The sequence below is a fragment of the Rana temporaria genome, chromosome 1, assembly GCF_905171775.1.
Source record: "Rana temporaria chromosome 1, aRanTem1.1, whole genome shotgun sequence".
Lineage (NCBI taxonomy): Eukaryota > Metazoa > Chordata > Amphibia > Anura > Ranidae > Rana > Rana temporaria.
The window spans coordinates 477,839,337-477,862,450 of NC_053489.1; the positions used below are offsets into that span (position 1 = coordinate 477,839,337).

The following is a 23,114-nucleotide window of genomic DNA, read 5'->3' on the forward strand; positions in this document are numbered from 1 at the left end:
TCACTTCCGGGCTGTCGCCGGGCAGTGATGTCACAGTCATGTGACAGCCCTGTCAATGGAGAAGTGTGTATGGTCCAGGGTTTGATGGCGAGCCTGTGAGAAGAGACCAGGAGGAAGCTGCATGCAGGGTGTACAGGTCAGGGCTGCAGCTGCTGTACATTGTATTCCAGGGTTTAGTCATAGAGGGAAAGGAAGTGTTTGTATACAGACATGGAGCTATGCATGTACAGAAGCCAGGACCCTACTACACAGCACTGTTCATCGGTTAGATAAGAATTCATTTTCAGTGCAGTAATAAAGAAGATACTATTACTAGGGGGAGGCTTTTTTTGTAGTTTGTAAAAGGCAATGAATGGTAGCATCTGACTGACAATCCCCAAGGATCTTTTTAGTCTATGAGCATTGTGCAGGGGTGATTCATTAGAGAGACGCATTACACTCAGTTCACACATGCTGCGAATCCCACATGCAAGAGTTTCCTGCAACTGGCATTGACGGCTAAGTACAGCTAGTCCGTACACTGCAATAACAGGAAGACCTATTCATGACTGGTGATCGTGGCTTTGATTGCAGCTATTGTGACTGTTTACATAACAAATGATTATTTATGGTGATCGTGGGTGGACACGCCTACTTTGCTTCCAGGCCATGATCAACGCACAAATCAAGTCAGGAATAGAACTTCTGAAAACCTATCACTGCATTATATGGGCTTGGCAACAGTGCATACATATGTAATTCCCAGCCACCGAGGTCCGCACAATGATCCTTGCTGAAGGGAATCGCAGCACATGTAAACTGCAGTGCGAAAGGAGATCATGCCCCATACACATGCCCCGTATGCCCCATACACAGACATCCCAACCTGCAAAAACTCATTTCAGGGAGGTGAAGTTTCCCCCCCCCCCCCCCCCCCAATAAAATTCAGCCTGATCAGTGCCAATGAAATGCAACTATATTAGTGCCCAATGAATTGCAGCCTGATCACACGGCTGCTGGTCCTGGAGTCTGGCTGCTGGGGCCAGGGGTCCAGCTTCTAGGGCCATCCCAGTCAGAAAATTCCCCAGAAGGAAGGGGGATTAAAAGAAAAAAATGCTCCCCTGTCAAGCAGACTCTTTCTCCATGTACTAGTTGCACAATAGATCAATGCGCAGCGGCACCCGGAAGTTGAAAAAGAGTGTGCTTGACAGGGGAATGTCTTTTTTTTCTTTTAATTTCCTGCAGATCGCAGTCTTCTCTCTGCCTCCGCCCACCCCCTTCTTTCCCTGCTGAAACGGCTGGACCAACACCAAAACAAAAGTACCTATACAGCAGCCAAAGCCTGGGGACAGCAATTTGGGCTGTCGCCCCTCAACCTCAGCTGGCAGCCTATATCCCCCTTTTACTCTATTCGGCTGCTTGGGCTGCTCTGTCTGTCTGTGGCTGAGTGACAAGCTCAGCCAGGAGATCGCCCTGCACTTTTGGGTGTCCGGGAGCCCATGGCTCGCGGGAGACTTGAGATGTCTGCATAAACACTATCTGAAAATTGGACGACGGATCATCCGGTTTAATTTTTTTGCACGCTAGTCGTATATTGAACATGAAGTGCTTACTAAAGTTATGAAAATTCTCGTATGACAGAATATAAAATCGGAAGTGATGTCACATGTTGTAGTGTATTTGTATTGTATTTTTAGACAACTGTACTGATTAAACGAAAATCGTACCATCTGGTATCATACGAGAATAATTTTCGTGTTTGTTCGATTGGATAATATCGGATGAACTGTCGTGATTGACTCTCAAAAGCTCTGTACTAACGGTCTGATTATCGTACGATCAATTCGAAAGCGGTATTGTTTGTACAATTTTTGAATCGTGTGTATGGGCCATGTTACAGTCTGAGCACACAATCTTTGTACAAACCAACTTTGTTTTTAAAGTGGTTGAAAAAGATGTTAGATATCAACAAAGCATATCTCTCCAGTACGTACTTGCCTCAAACCAGGACACTGAGTCATTTCTGCCTCATTCCTCAGATATCAGCATAGATCACCTCTGACTAGTTTTTCTGACACCAAGAGAAAAAAAAGTGACAGGTAAGGGAGCTGCAGCACACAGCCTGTGATTGACAGCCTTTGCCCTGTTCCTGTGGGCTGTGGGAAGAGAGGTGTGTTCCTTCCCTTCTACCTGAGCTTTGCGAAGCCCCCTTCCTTGGACTACAGGAGAGTCAGGACGCTCTCTACGTTGCAGGTAGAGAAAGGAGCTGTGTGTTAGTGGGCGTCCTGACTCTCCTGTAGTCCAAGGGAGGGGGCGAGCACAACACTCCACACCAGGGAGAAAGCCTTGCACTACTGTGTGGAGTTAGACAGAAGAACAGGAAGTGAGGATTTCTCAGAAGAAATAAGGACATTTAAAAGCAAAATGGAAGAATGAGGTAAGTGAAGGAGGACTGCACTAAGGTAAAGGAAGCTATTTAGGGGAAAAAAATTGTACCTTTAAAATGATGAACTTGTTTATGTAAAACCTTTATTCCAAAGGAAGAAAAAAAAAAGTTTGATGTAACAGATTATAAAGTATTAGCTGGAGTTTGGCTTCAATTTGTTAGTGTATTTAAATATGCCAGTCTACCTAACACTCCCCTCCCTCAGACTGACAATGCTGCCATCAAAGGTGCCCCCTGTTCTCCTTCATCCAGAGTGGGGACACTTTAATACAGGAGTTGGGTTACTGGCCAGATCACCAGGTGAAAAAAGCCTAAGAAAATGTCTTAAGATCTCTATTTAAAATGGATAGATAAGTGGATGATAGCTGAATCATCCAATGATATCTTATATCATATGTAGATATATTACTGGAATTTCCAGATCTGCTTTACTCTGCCATTGAGTGTCACTGGTGCTGCTTTCTTCCAAATGTAAAATAAGTGAAAAATACAACAACGAGTGAGGCTGTAACAATTGGAGAACTTAAGTGCCAGCAACAATCCACAAATGAAATATTGTTTTGGGGTGGAATAATCCTCTGAAAACTGTACATGTTACCAATGCTTGTTTTGTTCCATATTAATACTAATACGTGCTGTTTTTATTTGTAGCTTTTTTTTTTTACATCCTTATTGACTTTCCACAATGCCTCCACTGAAAGATGCCAAATTAGGAGCCTTCACCTTTTTTGCTTCCGCGCTGCCTCATGATGTTTGTGGGAGCAATGGCCTGCCACTCACTCCAAATTCCATCAAAATCCTTGGGCGCTTTCAGATCCTCAAGACCATTGTTCATCCTAGGCTCTGCCAGTATGTGGACATTTCCCGTGGTAAACATGGTAAGATGCAGACATTTCCTCATCTGTAATACAGCCTACTATTATTATACCGTACTTCTCTCATGTACATACTGCCCGCTGTCATACCCTCTGTACTTCTGTCATGTACATACTACATGCTGTCATACCCCCTGTACTGCTGTCATGTACATACTGCCTGCTGTCATACCCTCTGTGCTTCTCTCATGTGCATATAGTAGTGTCTGCTGTCATAGCCTCTGTACTTCTCTCATGTACATACTGCCTGCTGTCATACCCTTTGTGCTTCTCTCATGTGCATATAGTAGTGTCTGCTGTCATAGCCTCTTTATTTTTCTCATGCATATACTGCCCGCTGTCATACCCCCTGTACTTCTCTCATGTACATACTGCCTGCTGTCATACCCTCTGTGCTTCTCTCGTGCACATACTGCCCGCTGTCATACCCTCTGTGCTTCTCTCATGTGCATATAGTAGTGTCTGCTGTCATGCCCTCTTTATTTTTCTCATGCATATACTGCCCGCTGTCATACCCCCTGTACTTCTCTCATGTACATACTGCCTGCTGTCTTACCCTCTGTACTGCTCTCATGTTCATACTGCATTCTGTCATATCCTCTGTACTGCTCTCATGTACATACTGCCCGCTGTCATACCCCCTGTACTTCTCTCATGTTCATACTGCCTTCTGTCATATCCTCTGTACTGCTCTCATGTACATACTGCCCGCTGTCATACCCCCTGTACTTCTCTCATGTACATACTGCCTGCTGTCTTACCCTCTGTACTGCTCTCATGTTCATACTGCCTTCTGTCATATCCTCTGTACTGCTCTCATGTACATACTGCCCGCTGTCATACCCCCTGTACTTCTCTCATGTACATACTGCCTGCTGTCTTACCCTCTGTACTGCTCTCATGTACATACTGCCTGCTGTCATACCCTCTGTACCTTCCTCATGTACATACTGCCTTCTGTCATACTCTGTGCTTCTCTCTTACATACTTCCCGCTGTCATACCCTCTGTGCTTCTCTCATTTACATACTGCCCGCTGTCATACCCTCTGTGCTTCTCTCATGTATACACTGCCTGCTGTCTTACCCTCTGTGCTTCTTTCATGCATATACTGCCTGCTGTCATACCCTCTATACTTCTTTTATGTACTCCCCACTGTCATACCCTATTGTATTTTTCTCATGTGCATACTGCCTGCTATCCTAACCTCCACATTGTTCTCTAACAGATTTCTCATTCAATGCTAAACATGCAGGTGGACCAATCCCCCACTTTGGCTGTTTACATTCGGACAGCTGTCACTGCTGGCTGTCAAAATGCTTCAAAAGTTGACCTGCATCTGTCTGTATACAGACGCTGTTCAGCTAACAATTTTTAACATGGCACTCTTGATTTTTCAATCAAAGAATGTCTGGTGGGAGGGCCACCCACAAAGTGAATCTTAGCCAGTTGATGAGTAAGAAAACCAAATTCACTCTGTATATGGCCAGTTTAGTCACCTAATCTCCCCCACTGAACTGGGGCAATGAAGATTGAATGGCTTGTTTTTTTTTCCTGTCAGCACATTTAGTGTTAGACTAATGAGCCCTGTGCAGAACGGTAGACCTGTAACTGGCTGAGTGTGCTGCCCTCCCTCTCTAAATCTAAGCATTTCTGTGCAGAAGATTACAGGAGGTTAATACAAGATACAGGTTAAAATGTTGGTGGTATATAAAATATTTTCACAGTTGTTGTTTTTTTTTTTTTTTTTAATCCATCTATTTATTGAATTAAATGTCTTATGAATATATTTTCCTGAAGTCCAGCTTTAAAGAGACACAACCACCTGCTTATTTATGGCAGAGCAATCATCTTTCCTGATTGCTCTATACTCACCCACAAGGTATACCATAGATCCACGCTCCCTCACAGCTGTGGAGCTTACCCGGGTGGATGATATCACTGCGCCATTTTTATTCATTTCTATAGAGAGCTTGTCCACTGTTGGAAAGCATAATAGATAGCCTCTCCATTGGAATGAATGAAGATTCATGGGTGTAAAGTTTATGTATAGACAGCCTCTCTATAGGAATGACTAGGCACTCAAGGATTTAATTTCAATGTATAACAAATAATAACAACAATATAGCAACTGTATAAGCAAAAAAAGGTTTATGCTGTTTTAATGTGATTGTAAAATCAAATCAAATTTTTATTTTAGTTAAAAATAACAAACATGTTATACTTATCTGCTCTGTGAAGTGGTTTTGCACAGAGCAGTCCAGTTCCTCCTCATCTTGGGTCCCTCTTCAGTGCTCCTGGCCACTGTCTCGTGTTGAGTGCACCTGAGCCAGGCCACGCCACATCACAGCTCTTTGTGTCTATTCAGACACGGAGCCGTGGCCTAGTCACGCCCCTTTTCTCTCCCCATTGGCTGACTAACTTTGACAACAGTGTGAGCCACATGGTTCCGCACTGCTGTCTCAGCCAATGAGGAGGGAAGGGAGTCCCGGGCAGACGAGACACTCCTGTAACATTGCTGGATGGGGATGGGGATGGGGCTGAGGGGGGCTGCTGCACACAGAAGGCTTTTTATCTTAAAGTTGTACTCCAGCCCTCCCACGGAAAAAGAAAAATTCAACAGCTACACATACTGTAGCTACTGACTTTCAATATTAGGATACTTACCTGTCCTAGAATCCAGTGATGTCGACACCCTAGCCAATGTTTCCTTCTGTTCTCAAGTGCTGCCGCTGCTGCCATAGCCTGTAAGAGATTACCCACTGCACATGTGTGAAGCGCGCTGTGCTTTTGTTTGCATAGCCCCACACTGGGGAAGGAGTTGGGGGCTGAACTCACTGTGGCGAGGTCCGATGGAAGTGGGGACGGGTACCTGTCAAAAACATGGCACCGGAGGAGGAGAGGAGACAGATAAGCAGAGCTTCCACTTTTGGGTGGCACTGCGCTTTAATGCACATAATTTATTAAGATAAAAAACATTCTACATTTTACAGTCACTTGGACAGATAATTAAAGAGGAACTCCGCTTTTGTAGAAAAAACAGTAATTGAATTTTATTAAAAATCACCTTTCCTATATGTAGCTCTGTCATTTTCTGTATACAAGTCCAGATATGAATATCCTGAGTATGGCCCCCATAAATATATTTCCTGCTTGTGTAATTAGCTTACTGATTTTCCCAGAAGTCTGCACTAAGATACAAGTCCGATTTTTGGCATCCCCTGCAACACAAATTAGATTTTTGGTAAGATATTCCTGAAGGGACATAACATCTAAAGGGATGCAGACCCCACTGCTTTCCTCATTAGAGCCCTGCAGGTGCAACAGCGAATTGATAATTATAAAATCACTCCCATACAGATTTACTGTGCACATGGACACAGACAAACAGCTGTTTCTTCAGAATAACAAAAGGTAGGAATCTGCAACAATGTTTGTTAAAATCTCTGCAATGTACAAAGATCACACAGAGGGAAATGTTTGTTTTTTTTTTTCCCTCAAACAAAGTGGAGTTACTCTTTAAATCAAAGACAAAAGTAGAGCTATCGAGAGAAAATTTTATTTTCAAATTAATGTTATGTTATTATGTGAAGAATTTTCCAAAGTCTTTGAAGAGCTATACAATGCATTTAATTGCTAGAAGGTGCCAATTTTTATTTATTTTTTTACCAAAAAATGTTTTTCTTTCTCAGTGCTGCTTGTCTTTTGCAAAGGCAGTCAGCAGAGTAATCCAGCAGCTACGTACTTACAGGCGTTTCCAATATACTTGGGGGGGGGGGGGGGGGGGCAGATATGTCAACCTCTATAATTGTAAGCTTTATGTGTTTGTCTCTTTTTATGTTTGATTAATGTGCATCAAAAGCTTAGAAGATCTAAGCCAGAATTTGCCTATAAAATGTGCATAGTATGCAGACCAGACTATGGGAATAAATCTATGACCGTGGCATGTCCGGGGTAGCATCAAGAATTAGTCATAGATTTATTAGTAAATAGGTGGACGTCTGAAAGCGTCATTTAGAATTGTCATTCTCATAGTGCCGCTGGTCTGGTATAGGTAGACGTTTGTTGTCTTTTTGTTTTTTGTAGTAGTGAGGGATATTTTAAAGCCACATAAACCAAACGTTTCCACTTCATTACCTTGGAGAGTAATGTATGCTTGTAACCAAGGAAAGGGAATCTGTTATAGCAGACAAAAACTTTCTAATTGCTTTTCCAGATCCACAGACTTTCATCACCTCTACAATGCTGAGAACATGTTATGTTCACTGACAATTGTCTTTATTACAGGCTCAGTCATCCATTGTTCCGCTTTATTTTATGTTCATTTCCATACTCTTCATGAATCGGAAACTCACCATGGATTAGTTTAGCTGAGGAAAAGGAACAACATGGATTTTCTTTTTGCTCTGGCTCCCCGTTCTGCCTTTCACTCTGATGTAGATATATTGTCTACATAAAAAGGCATTTTTTTTTTATTTTAGTTAAATGGCTTTTTTCTAATAGCAGTACCACTAAATTTAACTACAATAACTAATGGAAAAAATAACTACATTTTAGTTGATAAGTAATAACTGAAAGTGTTCCTAAACCCAGGACCCTGCATTTACTATGTCTGGTCTCCCACAGTACACAGAACATGGAAATGCAATTATTTTATTTAAATATAAACTGCTAAATACGTTTTCTCATCAGCAGTATATATAGCAGTCTTGTGATTTCTATCAGTTTCTGGTGAAGCTTGTAGGTGGAGTTTTCATACTACACTGAACTGTCCTATCAGGATGCAGGGCTCCTGAACCTCTGTCTGGACTGTGCTGATTGGCCCTGTGCTGATCACAGGCACACAAAAAAAACTCTCTAGCAATACATACCAAACTGAGCACGTGCAGCCTGACTCCAAAAGGCTCTGTCTTATCCGGACTTGTCCAGAGGGATGGTGCAGGGAGGGGAGGATCTATGCATACAAGATCAAGCAGCCTTTTTACACAATGCAGAAGATTAACACCTTAGGTTCCACAGTGAGTACAACAAGACTGCTTTACTGCATATACAGACTGATTTTACTGTTGTGGGTTTAGTAACACTTTAAAGAGAAAGTTAAATCTTCCTAAAAAAAAAAAAACACACACCCTGCAAAACAAAGGCATTATGCGCCAGTATGCATAGCATACTAGCTCATTATGTAGTACTTACCTCTGATCGAATCCCCCGCAGCAGTCCTCGTCTCCCCCTCCGGCCACCGACATGTCACCCCGGAGTTACTTCCAGGTATCACGACTCCGGCGCTGTGATTGGCTGGAGCCGCAGAATTTATAAAAAATTTATAAAAAACATTTTGCTTGTCTTGCAAAACGCTCTCAAATCAAGTTACTTTCAAACCAAGGTTTTACTGTACATTTGAAAAGAGTAGTGTAAAAGTAATGGAACTTGTGTAGCTAAACCAATAAAAAATATTTACTCAATAGAAACACTTTTGATTATCAGAAAACTTGAGAGCCCCTGTATTCTACCTAAGGTAAAATTTGGTAATTTCTTCTGTCTGGTCAGGTTTAGTGTTGTCACATTTTTAGTAATAGAACAAATATCTAAATCGATGAGTACCTGAACTGAACTTTAAGAATTAAACTGCTTGGCTATATCATCAGTCATCATCTAGTATGCCTTGGCAGAGTCATATCCCAGGGTGCTCTGGTAATCCAATATCTGCTTTAACTCAGTTGACACTTTTGAAAAGTGGGCGAGTAGAAGAGCAACTATGGTGTAGCATGTTAAAAACAATTTTAACAGAAAATATAAAGTGCACTCACAAGAATAAAAATAGAGCCCAGCTTGACAATCTGGACGCCTCTGGGGCCAGAATTGATGAAATGGCAGCCAGGAAGCCTTGCCTTGGCCACCGGAAAGGGAGCAGGGAGGGAAGTAGACTAGGAACTTCTGTCACTGAGGTGCCGAAACAGATGGTGGAAATCAGAGCCCAGGTGTGCCACCCTATGTTGCTGGAGAATGCTGGAGCTGGAACAGGAACGCGTTTCAAAGCAACCTTGCTTCTTCTTGAGAAGCCTGTGATTATTTAGGGCGTGGAGACCCTTCAGTTGACACTTTGGTCTGCCCTCTATATCTATTGATTTGTCAATATGATGGTTGGCTTTATTGAACAATGAACCAACAAAAAAAGCCAACAACCCTGCTGACCAATGAGTGCTTCTTTCTTCTGGGATGCCTTAACAAAAAAAGAGACCTCGTATGTGCTTCTCATTTGTCAGCACAGTAATGTGCCTCCGCTGACCATTAAGTGGCTTGCCGTTGCGAGCATTATTATGCTTACTCATTTTGAGGCTGTGTATGGTGTCCGGACTGCTACACAGGCAGCACAGATCATCACGTCTCTTATGTGAAAGAAGTCCAGATGGCTGGCCAGGACATTTGGGGTACTTTTACCTTTCCTGAAAAGTGAATTTAACCAAAAGTGAAGCAACACTAAATATTATAATTCAGCGACACTCCAACTAAAGCACCACTTTTAGGCCTATTTGTAATTGTACCTGAGAATGGCTTGTCACTCACATCAATGCTTTTATTGGCAACTTTAGTGAACTGTCCGTCACCGTAGATGATCTCCATCGCCATAAGGAACTATTGAGGTATTCCAGGGAGTTGGGGTGGATGGGACAAACTTGAGTTTTTCTTGAAGAGTCAAGATTCGCATTTCATTTTAACTTCCTGGATTAACTGATTATTTTGACATTTGTTTTTCACTAGAAGCAACCTCTGCCTCTGTATTTTCTAAACAAATATTAAAGTGGCTGTAAACCTCAGACGTTATATATGAACAAAGCATATCTCTCTATAGTGTGTACTTGTCTCAGTCCAGGGTACTAAGCATGGGCGTCTGCTCCATAGGGCAAGGGGGGGCAATTGATCCCCCCTGGAAAATTGAGAAGGTGTTGAAAAGTCTTGTGGTCGCAGGCTGTCTGAGCAGTCCCGGGCCGGATATCACACAGGCACAGTGAGCAGAGTGAAGCCGCCTCCCTCTCCAGTGTTTATGTGTACACAGGGGGAGGGAACCTGCTACCTGTGCCGCACTGATGGCTGATCTGGGGTACTGAATGGAATGGGGGTCCGTATGTGCTGAAGGGGGGGTTTGTGCTGAATGGGGGGGTCCATCTGTGCTGAATGGGGGGTCTGTACTGAATGGGGTGTATGTGCTGAAGGGGGGTCCATCTGTGCTAAAAGGGGGGTCTGGGCTTAAAGGGGGTCCATCTGTGCTGAAGGGGGTCCATCTGTGCTGAATGGAGGGGTCTGTGCTGAATGGAGGGGTCTGTGCTGAAGGGGGGTCCATCTGTGCGGAATAGAAGGGTCTGTGCAGAATAGGGGGGTTTGTGCTGAAGGGGGGTCCATCTGTGCTGAAGGGGGGTCTGTACATTCTCTAGGCTATATTTATATGGGCATGGAGTGAAGCTGAATTATCTCAAGAGCTATTTCACACTGCCAGCTGGCCGCGTTATCGGTAAAAAGAGGTGCTTTCCCATCGTTTTAGCTGCGCTATTCGGCCACAAGCGGGCGCTTTTTCAGTAATGATCCACCTCCGTGTGTCCGTAAGCTCAGCGGGGATTGCTCCGTATATCCCCGCTGAGCCGGCGGCTGACAGGGCGGTCCCCGCACACTGTGCAGGGACCGCCCTGTCTTTTCTCCGCTCTCCCCTATGGGGGATCGGATGAACACGGACCGTGTGTCCGTGTTCATCCGATCCGATCCGCAGACAGAAGAAAAAAGCTCTATTTGTGGGAACAAAATGATAAAAATTTTGTTTGTTTATTTGGGTACAGTGTAGCTTGACCGCGCAATTGTCATTTAATTGTCATTAAAAAGCGGCAGCGCTGAAAATTGGCTTGGGCAGGAAGGGGGGGGGGGGGGCCTGGTATTAAAGTGGTTAATCAAGCTATTTAAATTCTGCACTTTGAACATATGTAGCTCAGAGAAGACTTTAGATAAATTGGTACAGCCTAAGTAGGAGGATTTGTTTAATCTCTGTGTATCGCCCAAGGGTAGTCACTAAACTGGGTATAGTAGGGTTGTGACAGGTGTACTTCAAAGCAGGGTTCCCATCTTTTTTGTGTTCATTAAAAAGTCAGCAGGTACAAAAAGTGTAGCTGCTGACTTTTTTTAAACACACACTCACCTGTCCCACCATCCAGCGATGTGGCCGCCCAAACCCTCAGTTCTTTCCCCTTCCCTCTCCCTGGCGCCGGTGTAGTGTCACATTCCGCTCCCTATCACAGAATGCTGCGGAAGTGACGTTTTGTCGCCGCTATCTTGCTACACCCCACACTCCTGCACAGTAGTGATAGAGTGTGAAGGGGCAAGCGGACATCTTGGTACACCCACCGGAGTTTTAGATTTCACAGTTATTTTCAACACAAAACTGAGTTTACAGTATATGCTTAAATACAGTATTTGGAAGTCCGACGGACTGTTTAAATGTTAAATTTTAAAAGCAGCAGCAAACCTGCTGACCTTACATGGTTGCTAATGTGTCAGAACACCTCTGATTTTCACATTTAACATGTAAACAGTCCGGATTTAAAAACACTGTATTTAAGCACATAATCTCCGTTTTGGGTTGAAAATAACTGTAAAATCTAAAACTCCGATAGGTGTAACAAGATGTCCGCCTGCCCCCTTTACACTCTATCATTACTGTGCAATGGTGTGGGGTGTAGCAAGATGGCGGCGACGGAACGTCACTTCCGTAGCATTCTGTGATGGGGAGCAGAATGTGACAACACACTGGCATTACAACTATGGGCACCCAGCAGTGACAGCTTGTGGCTTCACAGCCGGGTGCGCACTGCAAACGTGCGAGCCGTGCTGTGCCTCCTTAGGCGCAATTCTCTGGGACCTGTGACGTGTCCCAGAAAATTGCAGGGAGAGAGGGGAAAGGAAAACTTCTAGTTGGGTTGCCTAGGTTTTCTGGCCAGAGGTAGGAGCGGGTACCTGTCAAAACTATAAAAAATAATAAATACATGTGACATAGGATGGGGGAAGGAATGTTTAAAGTGGAATTTCGCTTTTGGGTGAAGCTCTGCTTTAAAGCGGGAGTTCACCTGAAAAAAAAGTTTTAACATTAGATTGATGCTCATTTTGTGAAGGGGAATCGGGTAGTTTTTTTAAAAACGAAGCAGTACTTACCGTTTTAGAGATAGATCTTCTCCGCCGCTTCCGGGTATGGTATTCGGGACTGGGCGTTCCTATTTGATTAACAGTCTTCCGTCAGGCTTCCGACGGTCGCATACATCGCGTCACGAGTAGACGAAAGAAGCCGAACGTCGGTTTTGGAAAATCGTGACGCGATGTATGCGACCGTCGGAAGCCTGTCGGAAGACTGTCAATCAAATAGGAACGCCCAGTCCCGCAGCCCATACCCGGAAGCGGCGGAGAAGATCGCTCTCTAAAACGGTAAGTACTGCTTCGTTTTTAAAAAAACTACCCGATTCCCCTAGACAAAATGAGCATCAATCTAATTTTAAAAATTAACATTTCCGGGTGAACCTCCACTTTAAATATGGGTTTTTCTAGCAATTTGGTGTTGTCTCTGCAATTCTGAAATCCTATAGGTTGCCCCCAAGGACGTACCTCCTTAAAATAAAAACTAATTTTTTTCCAAAGCTTATTGGCTATCTAGCCTCTGAGGTTTACATAACCCTCTGAAAAATGCCTTTATATGCCCTACTATATTGTGTTTTTGTAGTCATTGATGCCACCCTTACAGACTGCTATAAAGATCATCAATGTCATGCTGCTGGCTTTGGCCCGGTGGCATTGGACCCAGAAATATTAAGGCACCATCTCCCAAAGCTCAAGAAACTCTTAGCAACCTCTGGAGGAACCCTGTGCTTCCACAGAGCCCTGGTTGAGAATGGATGGTGTTTTTGGCACTTCTGTGAATAAAATATTTTCATTTTCTGCAATCATTGTTTCCAGCCTACCATTATGTCACCTACTCTCCAATGTGATCACAGTCTCCAGCATTCAGCCTTTGCACTCTTAGTGCTTGTGCTGTGTTCCTGCCTTTCAAGAGCTTAAAGTTATGAACTGTTTAAAGATAATAATAGGGACAGCGGATTGCTCCTTTATCCCAGTCATAAATACTATTTAGTACAGATGTACAATGTTTTCAGGTCTCAACAATTGCCTTGCTCTGATTTAAATCTTACCTTCTGACATGCTAGCTAGAGGAGCCAAAAGAGAGCGTAACATATGTAACATAGCAACTAGATTATTAATATGTGAAATCATGTCTGTCGCACGTTGTTCAGGCTGAACATGGCTTTTAGATATTATTGTGATATTAGAGAGCGTTTAGTGGAATTTCAGACAAGCAGAATTTAGGCGTGCAATATGGTATTGTAGGATTTTGTTGTTATATAATTATGGAAGGCAGACTTGTACACCAAAAATTGCAAAAGTTTAACTGAAGTTGCTTTCGTGAAGTTTAGAGTTTTTGCTTCATAGTACCGTATTTATCGGCGTATACCGCGCACTTTTTTCCCCTTAAAATAAGGGGAAAATCGTGGGTGCGCGATATATGCCAATACCTGCTTCCCGCACTCAGTTTGAATGCCTGCGCCGACATATACCGAGTGCAGTACACTCGTCTACATTCGGCCAGGCTCGGCTTTGCTGAGCCTGGCCGAATGTAGACGAGTGTACTGCACTCGGTATACGTCGGCGCAGGCATTCAAACTGAGCACGGGGAGCATCGATTTGACGGGGGAGACAGCGCAGGAGAAGCCGGGAGGACACCACCGAAGCCGCAGACGGACGCCGGACCCGACGAGGCCGCTGATGGACGCCGCGCAAGACACCAAAACTGTAAGTACTAAAATGTTTTTTTTTTACAGGAATTGCGGGTCCACATTAGGGGTGCGCGCTATACGCCGGAGCGCGCAATACCCCGATAAATACGGTAATTCTTTTGACTTCTTTACACTTCCTAATTTAGACTTTGCTGGTCTATAGATGGTTTTAATATTTAACACTACATTAATTCTTTGATCTGGTCAGCATGGCTAAAACAATGAACAGTTACTATATTCTAATAATAATCACACACAAGTGTTACGAGAAACGACTTGAAACTCTATTAACAGCGCTCCATCAGTGAATAGGCGTTGCGCATGCATGCACACAACTCCAACTCACAATTTATATAAAGTCCACCAAAACATAAGTGGGAAACAGTCTCTAAATGAGTGATATCCGTGGGATATTACTTCGATGTTCCATGAAATGCCACGTAGTGAGGAGCAACGTGTGGTGAGATGCCTAGTACAAGCATGCGTGTTTGTACTTTGGAGTTTTCTCTGACATACTTGTGTACACACGATCAGAAAATCCGACAACACACAATTGTTGGCAGCCAATTTTAAAGCATGCTATCCCATATTTTTTGGTTGAAAATCCGACAACAATTGTCCGTTGGAGCATACAAACGGTCAGATTTTCCGACAACAGGCTGTCATCGCACAATTCCCATCGGATAATCTGATCGTGTGTACAAGGCTTTAGAGCAGCACTTGCAAACAAATGTTTGTGTTTACTGCCTTCTAGTGAGTGTTGGGTCTAAAGGGCGTTGGACTCACACAGTGTGGTGTCTGTGATTGGTTTCACGGAACATCTGCGTACCATACGAGGGATTTCACTCATGTTTTGGTGGACTTTATGTAAATACAAAACACCATCGAGAATTGTGTGCATGCATGCGCAACGCCTGTTCACTGACGGAGCACTGCTAATAGAGTTTCAAGTTCTTTCTAGTAACACTTGTGTGTGAATAATGTTTATAGTGTATAGCGACAGCTGAATTATTTTAACCACTTAAAGCGGTAGTTCACCCTCACCCACATGATTTTACCATCGAGACAGGCATTGTAGCGCGAGCTACAGTATGCCTGTCCCGATTTTTTTAACCCCGGACTCACCTTGTAATCGGACATCGTAGATTTCGGCTCCCGCGGGAATGGGCGTGCCTATGGAGAGGGAAGATGATTGACGGCCGGCCCTGGCACGTCACTCTCCCCGAAGACAGCCGGAGTAGGTCTCGGCTCTTCACGGCGCCTGCGCACAGGCTATGCGCAGGCGCCGTGAAGAGCCAAGCCTATTTCGGCTATTTCCGGAGAAGCGTGACGCGCCAGAGCCGGCCGTCAATCATCCTCCGTCTCCATAGGCACGCCCATTCCCCGGTATCTTCGATGAACGATTACAAGGTAAGTACGGGGGTAAAAAAATCGGGACAGGCATACTGTAGCTCGCGCTACAATGCCTGATTTTATGGTAGTAGAAAAAAAAAAAAAAAAATTTCCGTTCATAGGGTGAACCCCCGCTTTAAGACCCGGACCATTATGCAGGTAAAGGAACCTGGCCAGTTTTTGCGATTCGGCACTGCGTCGATTTTACTGACAATTGCGCGGTCGTGCGACGTGGCTCCCAAACAAAATTGGCGTCCTTTTTTTTTCCACAAATAGAGCTTGTATTTGGTATTTGATCACCTCTGCGGTTTTTATTTTTTGCGCTATAAACAAAAATAGAGCGACAATTTTGAAAAAAAATCTATTTTTTACTTTTTTCTATAATAAAAACCCCCAAAAAAAGATATAAAAAGTTTAGGCCGATACGTATTCTTCTACATATTTTTGGTAAAAAAAATTGCAATAAGCGTTTTTAAACGATTGGTTTGCGCAAAATTTATAGCGTTTACAAAATAGGGGGTAGTTTTATGGCACTTTTATTAATTTTTTTTTTTTTGTTTTTTTACTACTAATGGTAGCGATCAGCGTTTTTTTTTTTTTCGTGACTGCGACATTATGGCGGACACATCGGACAATTTTGACACATTTTTTGGACCATTGTCATTTTCACAATCCATGACACTGGCAGTTCTCAGCTTTGCAAAGGGGGCAGTGCATGCTATAAATTCTGCAGGGTGCCCACACTTTTGCAGACGCCATTTTTTTGTTTTCTGTAATTTTGAAAGTGTAAATGATGGAAATAAAATCTAACTTTTTTTGACATATTATTAGAATGTCTCATCTGTAATTTGATGCCTTTTGGAGATTTTCCATCTTTCCTTGGCTTCGTTATGCACACAAATACAAATTTTTACCTGGGGTGCCCAAACTTTCGATCCCCACTGTAACTATATCAGAATGGCAGCTTTGTTTAATGAAGAAAACATTTCTTATCAGCAATGCTAAAATATATATAGATATATATCTATATATATTGATATCGATATCTATAATATATTACCGTATTTATTGGGGTATTGCGCGCACCCCTAATGTGGACCCGCATTCCTGTAAAAAAAAACATTTTAGTACTTACAGCTTTGGTGTCTTGCGCGGCGTCCATCGGCGGCCTTGTCGGGTCCGGCGTCCGTCTGCGGCTTCGGTGGTGTCCTCCTCGTCGGGTCCGGCGTCCTTCTGCGGTGTCCTCCCCGCTCGATCCCCGCGCTGAGTTTGAACCACTGCGCCGGCATATACCGAGCGCAGTACACTCTGGTATAGTCGGGCAGGCTCGGCTCCTCTCGCGGTCACGTCCTGTACGTCCATGACGTGACCACGAGAGGAGCCGAGCCTGCCCGACTTTACCCGAGTGTACTACGCTCGGTATATGCCGGCGCAGTGGTTCAAACTCGGCGCGGGTATCGGCGTATATCGCGCACCCACGATTTTGCCCTGATTTTCATACGCCGATAAATACGGTATATATCTATAGAGATATCTCTCTCTCTCTCTCGCATATATATATATATATATATATATATATATATATATATATATATAGATAGATAGATAGATAGATAGATAGATAGATAGATATATATAGATATATATATATATATAGATATATATATATGATTTTTGCACTGGTATGCTAGTGGTGTGCTAATTTTAGTTTTAGTTTTCCCTTCAGGATGTTGGCTGGCAGGGATAAGATCAGTCTTTGACCTACAGGAAACCACAGAGCATTATTTTGTATGGCTGAGCTGAATAAAAATACATTTGTCTCTAATTTTCTTCTGCAGTCTGTTAATGTTGTCAAGGCAGAAAGGTGGCCACTTTCTCTGTTAGGTCTCGGGTGATATGTCGCCAGCATAAAGCACCATTTGAAGCAATTACCATGTGAAAACCTCGCTTGGCTTGGCTCGGTGTGAACTGAATTGGGAAGTGGAACAGTTAGGCTTTTTTTTTTTTTTTCTTGATGGAATAATATGACCAGCCTTACCTATTCCTGTTTACTCCAGGGACCTGAACCAAGTAAATGAAAATCTGGCCTGGCATATAATTTGCCACTTTCACTTGTGAAATCTGTGTGCAATGTTCCAATATAAATGTCCGCTTTCCACAGAAAGTTATGCTCTTTTTTTTATTTATTTTTAAATGAGCTTTGACATGACAATGTCACTTGTAGACCTCATAACAGGTCAGAAGTAACACATGGATATGTACACGTTATAAAAACTGCTTTTTCTTTACGCTCGTAAAACTATGTGCTGAGAAATTCTCAATGTTTTCTAGGGCAAGAGGGACCTTTTAAACATTACTGTGTCAGGCTGTATACAGAGCACATTGGCCAAAGCTGATGTGAATTCCTCCTCTCTGGGAGACGAGTCCGGCCGAATGCATCCAGTAAAATGTTTAATTGGAGCATATATTTTCCAAATCCAACTAACGCTACATGACTAGCCTACACTTTTTTTTTTTTTTTTTTCTGAAGGAGCAGACTGGATTTTTTTTACTGTATAAGATACTATGTGCTTATAGTATTTGGGACATGACATAATAGAACCATGAAATATATGTATATCACCAACAAGCTGTTTGTTATTTGGCCTATAGATCTAAGATGAAAAAAAAGTATGACCACTTCTACAGTCATGTGATATATTTGAATAGACAAACATTAGATCTTGAATTAAATAGTGCCTTCACACAAAGGTGTAATACTTAAACGAATAACACACAAAATTGACATTTCCATCATTTAAATCGGGGTTTCTCAACTAGGATTCCATGGAACCCTAGGGTTCCTCCCAGAGGTTGCTAGAGGTTCTTTGAGCAATGAGTAATTTTTACCTCTCAGATACAACGCGGGGATCGGCGTATATCGCGCACCCACGATTTTGTGGTATACACCGATAAATACGGTAAATAAATTACATAAAATATATATCACAGTGCTGTGCAAATTAAAGTGCTATTGTGCAAACACTGCTAAGTAAAGAAAATGTGCAAAACGTAAAATATCTGTTCCATTAGGGTTTTCCTTTAGTGCAATATAATGTCCTTATTGGAAGTAAACAAATCTAATTGCTGAGTGATTCTAAAAGTTCTTTGTGCTCTTGTTGTATGCCGTGATCGCTGCAATCCTTTTTCTTATACAGCCCGCACTCACCAACTTTTTCACCCCTTCTTAGGGTCTGGTGCCTTCACAGTATAGGCCACTGTGTAGCCCTCTGGCCGTTACTCGTCCCCCTGCGCTGATGATGTTAGTCCAGTAATAGCCCATACATAGGAGAGAAAGGAGCCCCAGATAGTGTAGTATCGTTTTATACTTTATTTAAATAAACGAAAAATGGGTACTCACATGTAGACAAAAACAGTATGGCATATAATGTTGACAAAAATCTGATGCCTGGAAACAATGTGATGTTCGTAGCGCGTTCTACCGGTTTAGTCGTGTGACTTCATCTGGAACACAAGTGTAAGGAGCATTTTTCCCACTGACCACCTCACTAATGTATCATGAGTTGTAGATCTAGTCAATTTTTGCAGGAGTTCCCTGAGAGAAGGAAGTTACTTTAGGGCAGTGGTGCCCAACCAGTGGCCCGCGGAGCCCTCTGATGTGGCCCGCGACCTCCTGCTCTGGGATGGTTCAGAATAGAATACTTTTTTTTTTTATTTATAACGGAGAGACCAGCCCGCACGGACCAAAACAACATAATTTAACAACATGTACATGTACAGCAGGGCAGTTCAAACCACATAATTCCATGCGACACAACGATGCCATCTACAAGGTATACCCAAGTGTAACCTTTTAGAGCAGAACAGATTTTAAAGAAAGCGGTAACAGAGATTCCAGAGGTAGGAAAATAAAAGGGGAGAAAGGGCATAAAGGGGAGGTGGTTAGGGGGGTGTCCCAACGGGTGCAGTCAGGGATTGTGGGGGTGTGTCTGGCACGGCACCCTCCGTTCGGATCTCCCTGAGGTTCTGTCCCTCAGCAGAGTACTTAAACACGTTCCACAGTTGCCAAGTCTTTTTGTAGGCCTCCTGTCTATCTTGGCTTGTAAGGATAAGATCCTCCAGCCGGCTGATGTTGTCTACTTTTTTAAGCCAAAGAGATAGGGTCGGTGGGTGCTGTGATTTCCAGGTGAGTGGGATGCAGGCCTTGGCCGCATCCAGCAGGTGGCGCACCACCGATTTTTTTGTAAACCTTAGTTGGGATGTCTGTTGCATGCAGTAAGAAGAATGCCTGGTCATCTGGTATCACGCGGTCAGTGAAATTCTGAACTCCCCGGCGAACTTCTCTCCAGAACCCCTGTAGCTGGGTACAGGACCAAAATATGTGTAAGAGGGGTACCCTTCTCCTCCTGACAGCGGCAGCAAAAGTCTGACGACTCCGGAAAGAGGTTACGCAGTAATGCCGGGGTCCTGTACCACCTTGTAAGGATCTTGTAATTCGTTTCTTGGGTTCTGGAGCATATGGATGACTTATGAGTGAGCTCGAGTATGCGCTTTCTCTTGCCCAGAATAGAATACTTTTATTAAAGGTCATTTTGTTACTAAAATCACAGTGTATATATGGGCATATCTGTTCTGCAGTGGTTACTGGGCTGCTTTCAAACTGATCCGCAGGTGCAGAGCAGTGTACCTGCGGGGTTACCTGCACAGAGCCATAGACTTCTGTTATTACCTGCGAGTTTGGGGAGCTTTCTGAAAGTGCACCAAACCTGCAGAATATAATAGACGTCTGTTGCAAAGTGCAGGAAAGCCAAAGGTACACTGTGTTTCATGCACAGTGCGGGAAAAACCGCAGCGCATCAGTGTGAAAGCTGCCTTGGGCCCCTTTCACACGGTTAGTCTGACCCAATTCGACCCTCCATGCACCTCCAAGGAGTGGCAGACGTAAACCAGCTTGTGTCCTACCTCCAATCTAATCTGCATTTGCAGAGCGGACATGGACATCCCGCCCACCCGCTCTGCTCATTGTGGCCCGCGACCAGTTACCAAGTTGCTTAAGTGACCCTTACTCCTCAAAAGGTTGGGCCTCTGTGTTAAAAAGGTTGAGAAAGGCAATGATCAAAACTGCAGTTTTGTAATATAGAAAAAGTAAAAAATAAGTACTCTATTATGTTTACCACACCTTCAAATCCATGAAATTAAAATCGGGTGTTCCAGATTACGTGCCAATGATTAGAACATCCTCAGGGAGTCACAGATGGAACCTGTCTTGTTTTAGGGCCAGTTCACACTATGTGCGGTGATGGACGTTTTACCACATGTTGTCACTGCAGGGACACACAGGAAACAATTGTTTCCTGTGTGTCCCATTCACACTGCAACACAGCCTAGCGCTGCACTAAAATGCAGACATTTAGTGAATAAAGTGTATGTTTTGCACACTTTTTAATAAAGCTCTTGCAAAACAAAAATAAGGACCGTGCGGTGCACTGCATCACGCACCACACTGCCCCCTAGGGCAGCCGGAAACATAGCGCTGTCGCAGCGGTAAAGCACTGAGGCAGCTCTCTTCATAGTGTGAATTGGCCCTTAACTCCAATATTTTAGGGTCTTGTGTTCTTTTTGATATCATGTCATTATGCCAAGATCAAAACAGCTTTCTAAGACCCTCAGAGTCGGTTCACACTAGGGCGACACGACTTCCAGCGCGACTTTCAGAGGCGACTCCGACACAACTTGAGCATGAACCACACACAGGGCGATCTGGGTCGATTTACAACACGACGTGAAGACAGGACAGGAGACTTTCCAGTGGCCAATCAAACAACAATCAGCTCTGGGAGAGGGAGGGGGAGGGAGGGGGAGGGGGAGGGAGAGGTTTGCCTGAGAAATGTATCTTATCTTCCTGGAAAGTCGCTTCAGTTAAGACAGTGATCAGACTTGGAGGCGACTTCCATTGAAATTAATGGGTACAAATCGCCTACAAGTCAGATTGAAGTTGTACAGGAACTTCTTTTGAAGTCGGAGCGACTCGAGTCGTGTGTATTAACACCGCTCCCATTCACTTGCATTGTTTTTCTCGACAGCGCGACTTGGGACGACTTGAGGCGACTTCAAGTCGGATCCCAAGTCGCCCCAGTGTGAACCGGCTCTCAGAGTCTGGCAAGGGCTATAAAAAGATTGATTTAAAATTATTTGGCAATCATTTCACTTCAAGGAAGCTAGTCTATAAGTGGCATAGACTTCAAATGACTGCTAGCTTGTTGAGGATTTGCCAGATAAGCACATCAGTCAGAGTTGTCCATTGATGCTAAAAGTGGTCTCCGAGAACCTTCAAATAATGATCTAACGTTTGACTGTTCAACAATATCCATGGAGCGCGCATCATTTTCACATAACCATATGCAGCATCAGCAAATTGATAATTAGGCCTTAGTTTTATGTAGCAATTAATAACCCTTTACTGCATTCTGTTTTATTCATAGCTGTCTTCAGAACTTTCTCATTTAGGAACAAGTGCTCTGCTTTTTGTTTAGCTACTTTCTGTCAATCTATCCTTACTTAGAGCTGTTACAAATTTCCATTTCAAGCCAAGCATGCCTGGACATTTAAAGCTAAATTCTAGGTCCCCATAACCCATCCCCCTTTAAAGTCCAACTCCATGGCAAACAATGAAATAAAGTACCCTTGTTGTGGGCTGCACTCAGGGCCAGATTCCAGACAAGGCCAACAAGGCCAGGCCTCGGGGCGGCAGTGGGTGCAGGGGCGGTACTGCGGCTGAGAGGAGAGGACACTTTCACTTTCATATCGGGAGTTCCCCCCCTGTCATGCGGATGGTGAGAGGAGGTGAGATGGTTCTTGGCAGCAGCAACCCCCCTCCTTCTCAATGTCATTTTGTCATTTCCGGCAGCAGCACTCTCCAATGCTCAATGTCATTTTTGGAAGCAACACCCCCCCCCCCTTCTCAGTGTCCTGCCGAAAAAGTCCCCCGGCGGATAATGTCCCCCCCCCCGTACTGCGGGGGCGGTATTGAAGGACCTGGCCTTGGGGCGGCAAAGGGAGTAAATCCGGGCCTGGCTGCACTGCAAGGATTAAATGCTCCTTAAAGCAGGGGTTCCGCCGTTTTTTTTTTTTTTCTTTTAAAGTCAGCAGCTACAAATACGGCAGCTGCTGACTTTTAAAAAATTTACACTTTCCTGTCCAGCGCGCCCGCGATGTCAGCAGCCTCGGCCCTTGGCTGCTTCCGCCGCCATCCTCGGTGAGGGAATCAGGAAGTGAAGCCTGACGGCTTTACTGCCTGATTCCCTACTGTGCATGCGCGAGGATCGCGGCGCGCCGTCTATGGTCCCTGCTCTCTCCTGGGAACATTGTTTTCCAGAAGACAGCGGGGGAGTGACGTCACAGGCTGGATTCCCCGCGGGGATCAGACTCGGAAGTGGTGCAAATACCTGTCTCAGACAGGTATCTGCACCCCCCTGAAAGGTGCCAAATGTGTCACCGGCGGGGGGGGGGAGGGATCCAAACAGCGGAGGTTCACTTTTTGTGTGAACCTCCGCTTTAAAGGGGTTGT

The 23,114-nt window shown here is 44.0% G+C and overlaps 1 protein-coding gene across 1 annotated transcript in view; it reads left to right on the forward strand.

Moving 5' to 3' along the window:
* TBCK (TBC1 domain containing kinase) overlaps window positions 1-23,114 on the forward strand; it is a 361,383-nt gene continuing 338,269 nt past the window's right edge. Inside the window, exons 1-2 of the mRNA XM_040329676.1 lie at window positions 1-136; window positions 3,077-3,303. Coding sequence (XP_040185610.1) covers window positions 3,111-3,303 — 193 coding nt within the window. The 5' untranslated portion in view covers window positions 1-136; window positions 3,077-3,110. The remainder of the gene's footprint in view (window positions 137-3,076; window positions 3,304-23,114) is intronic.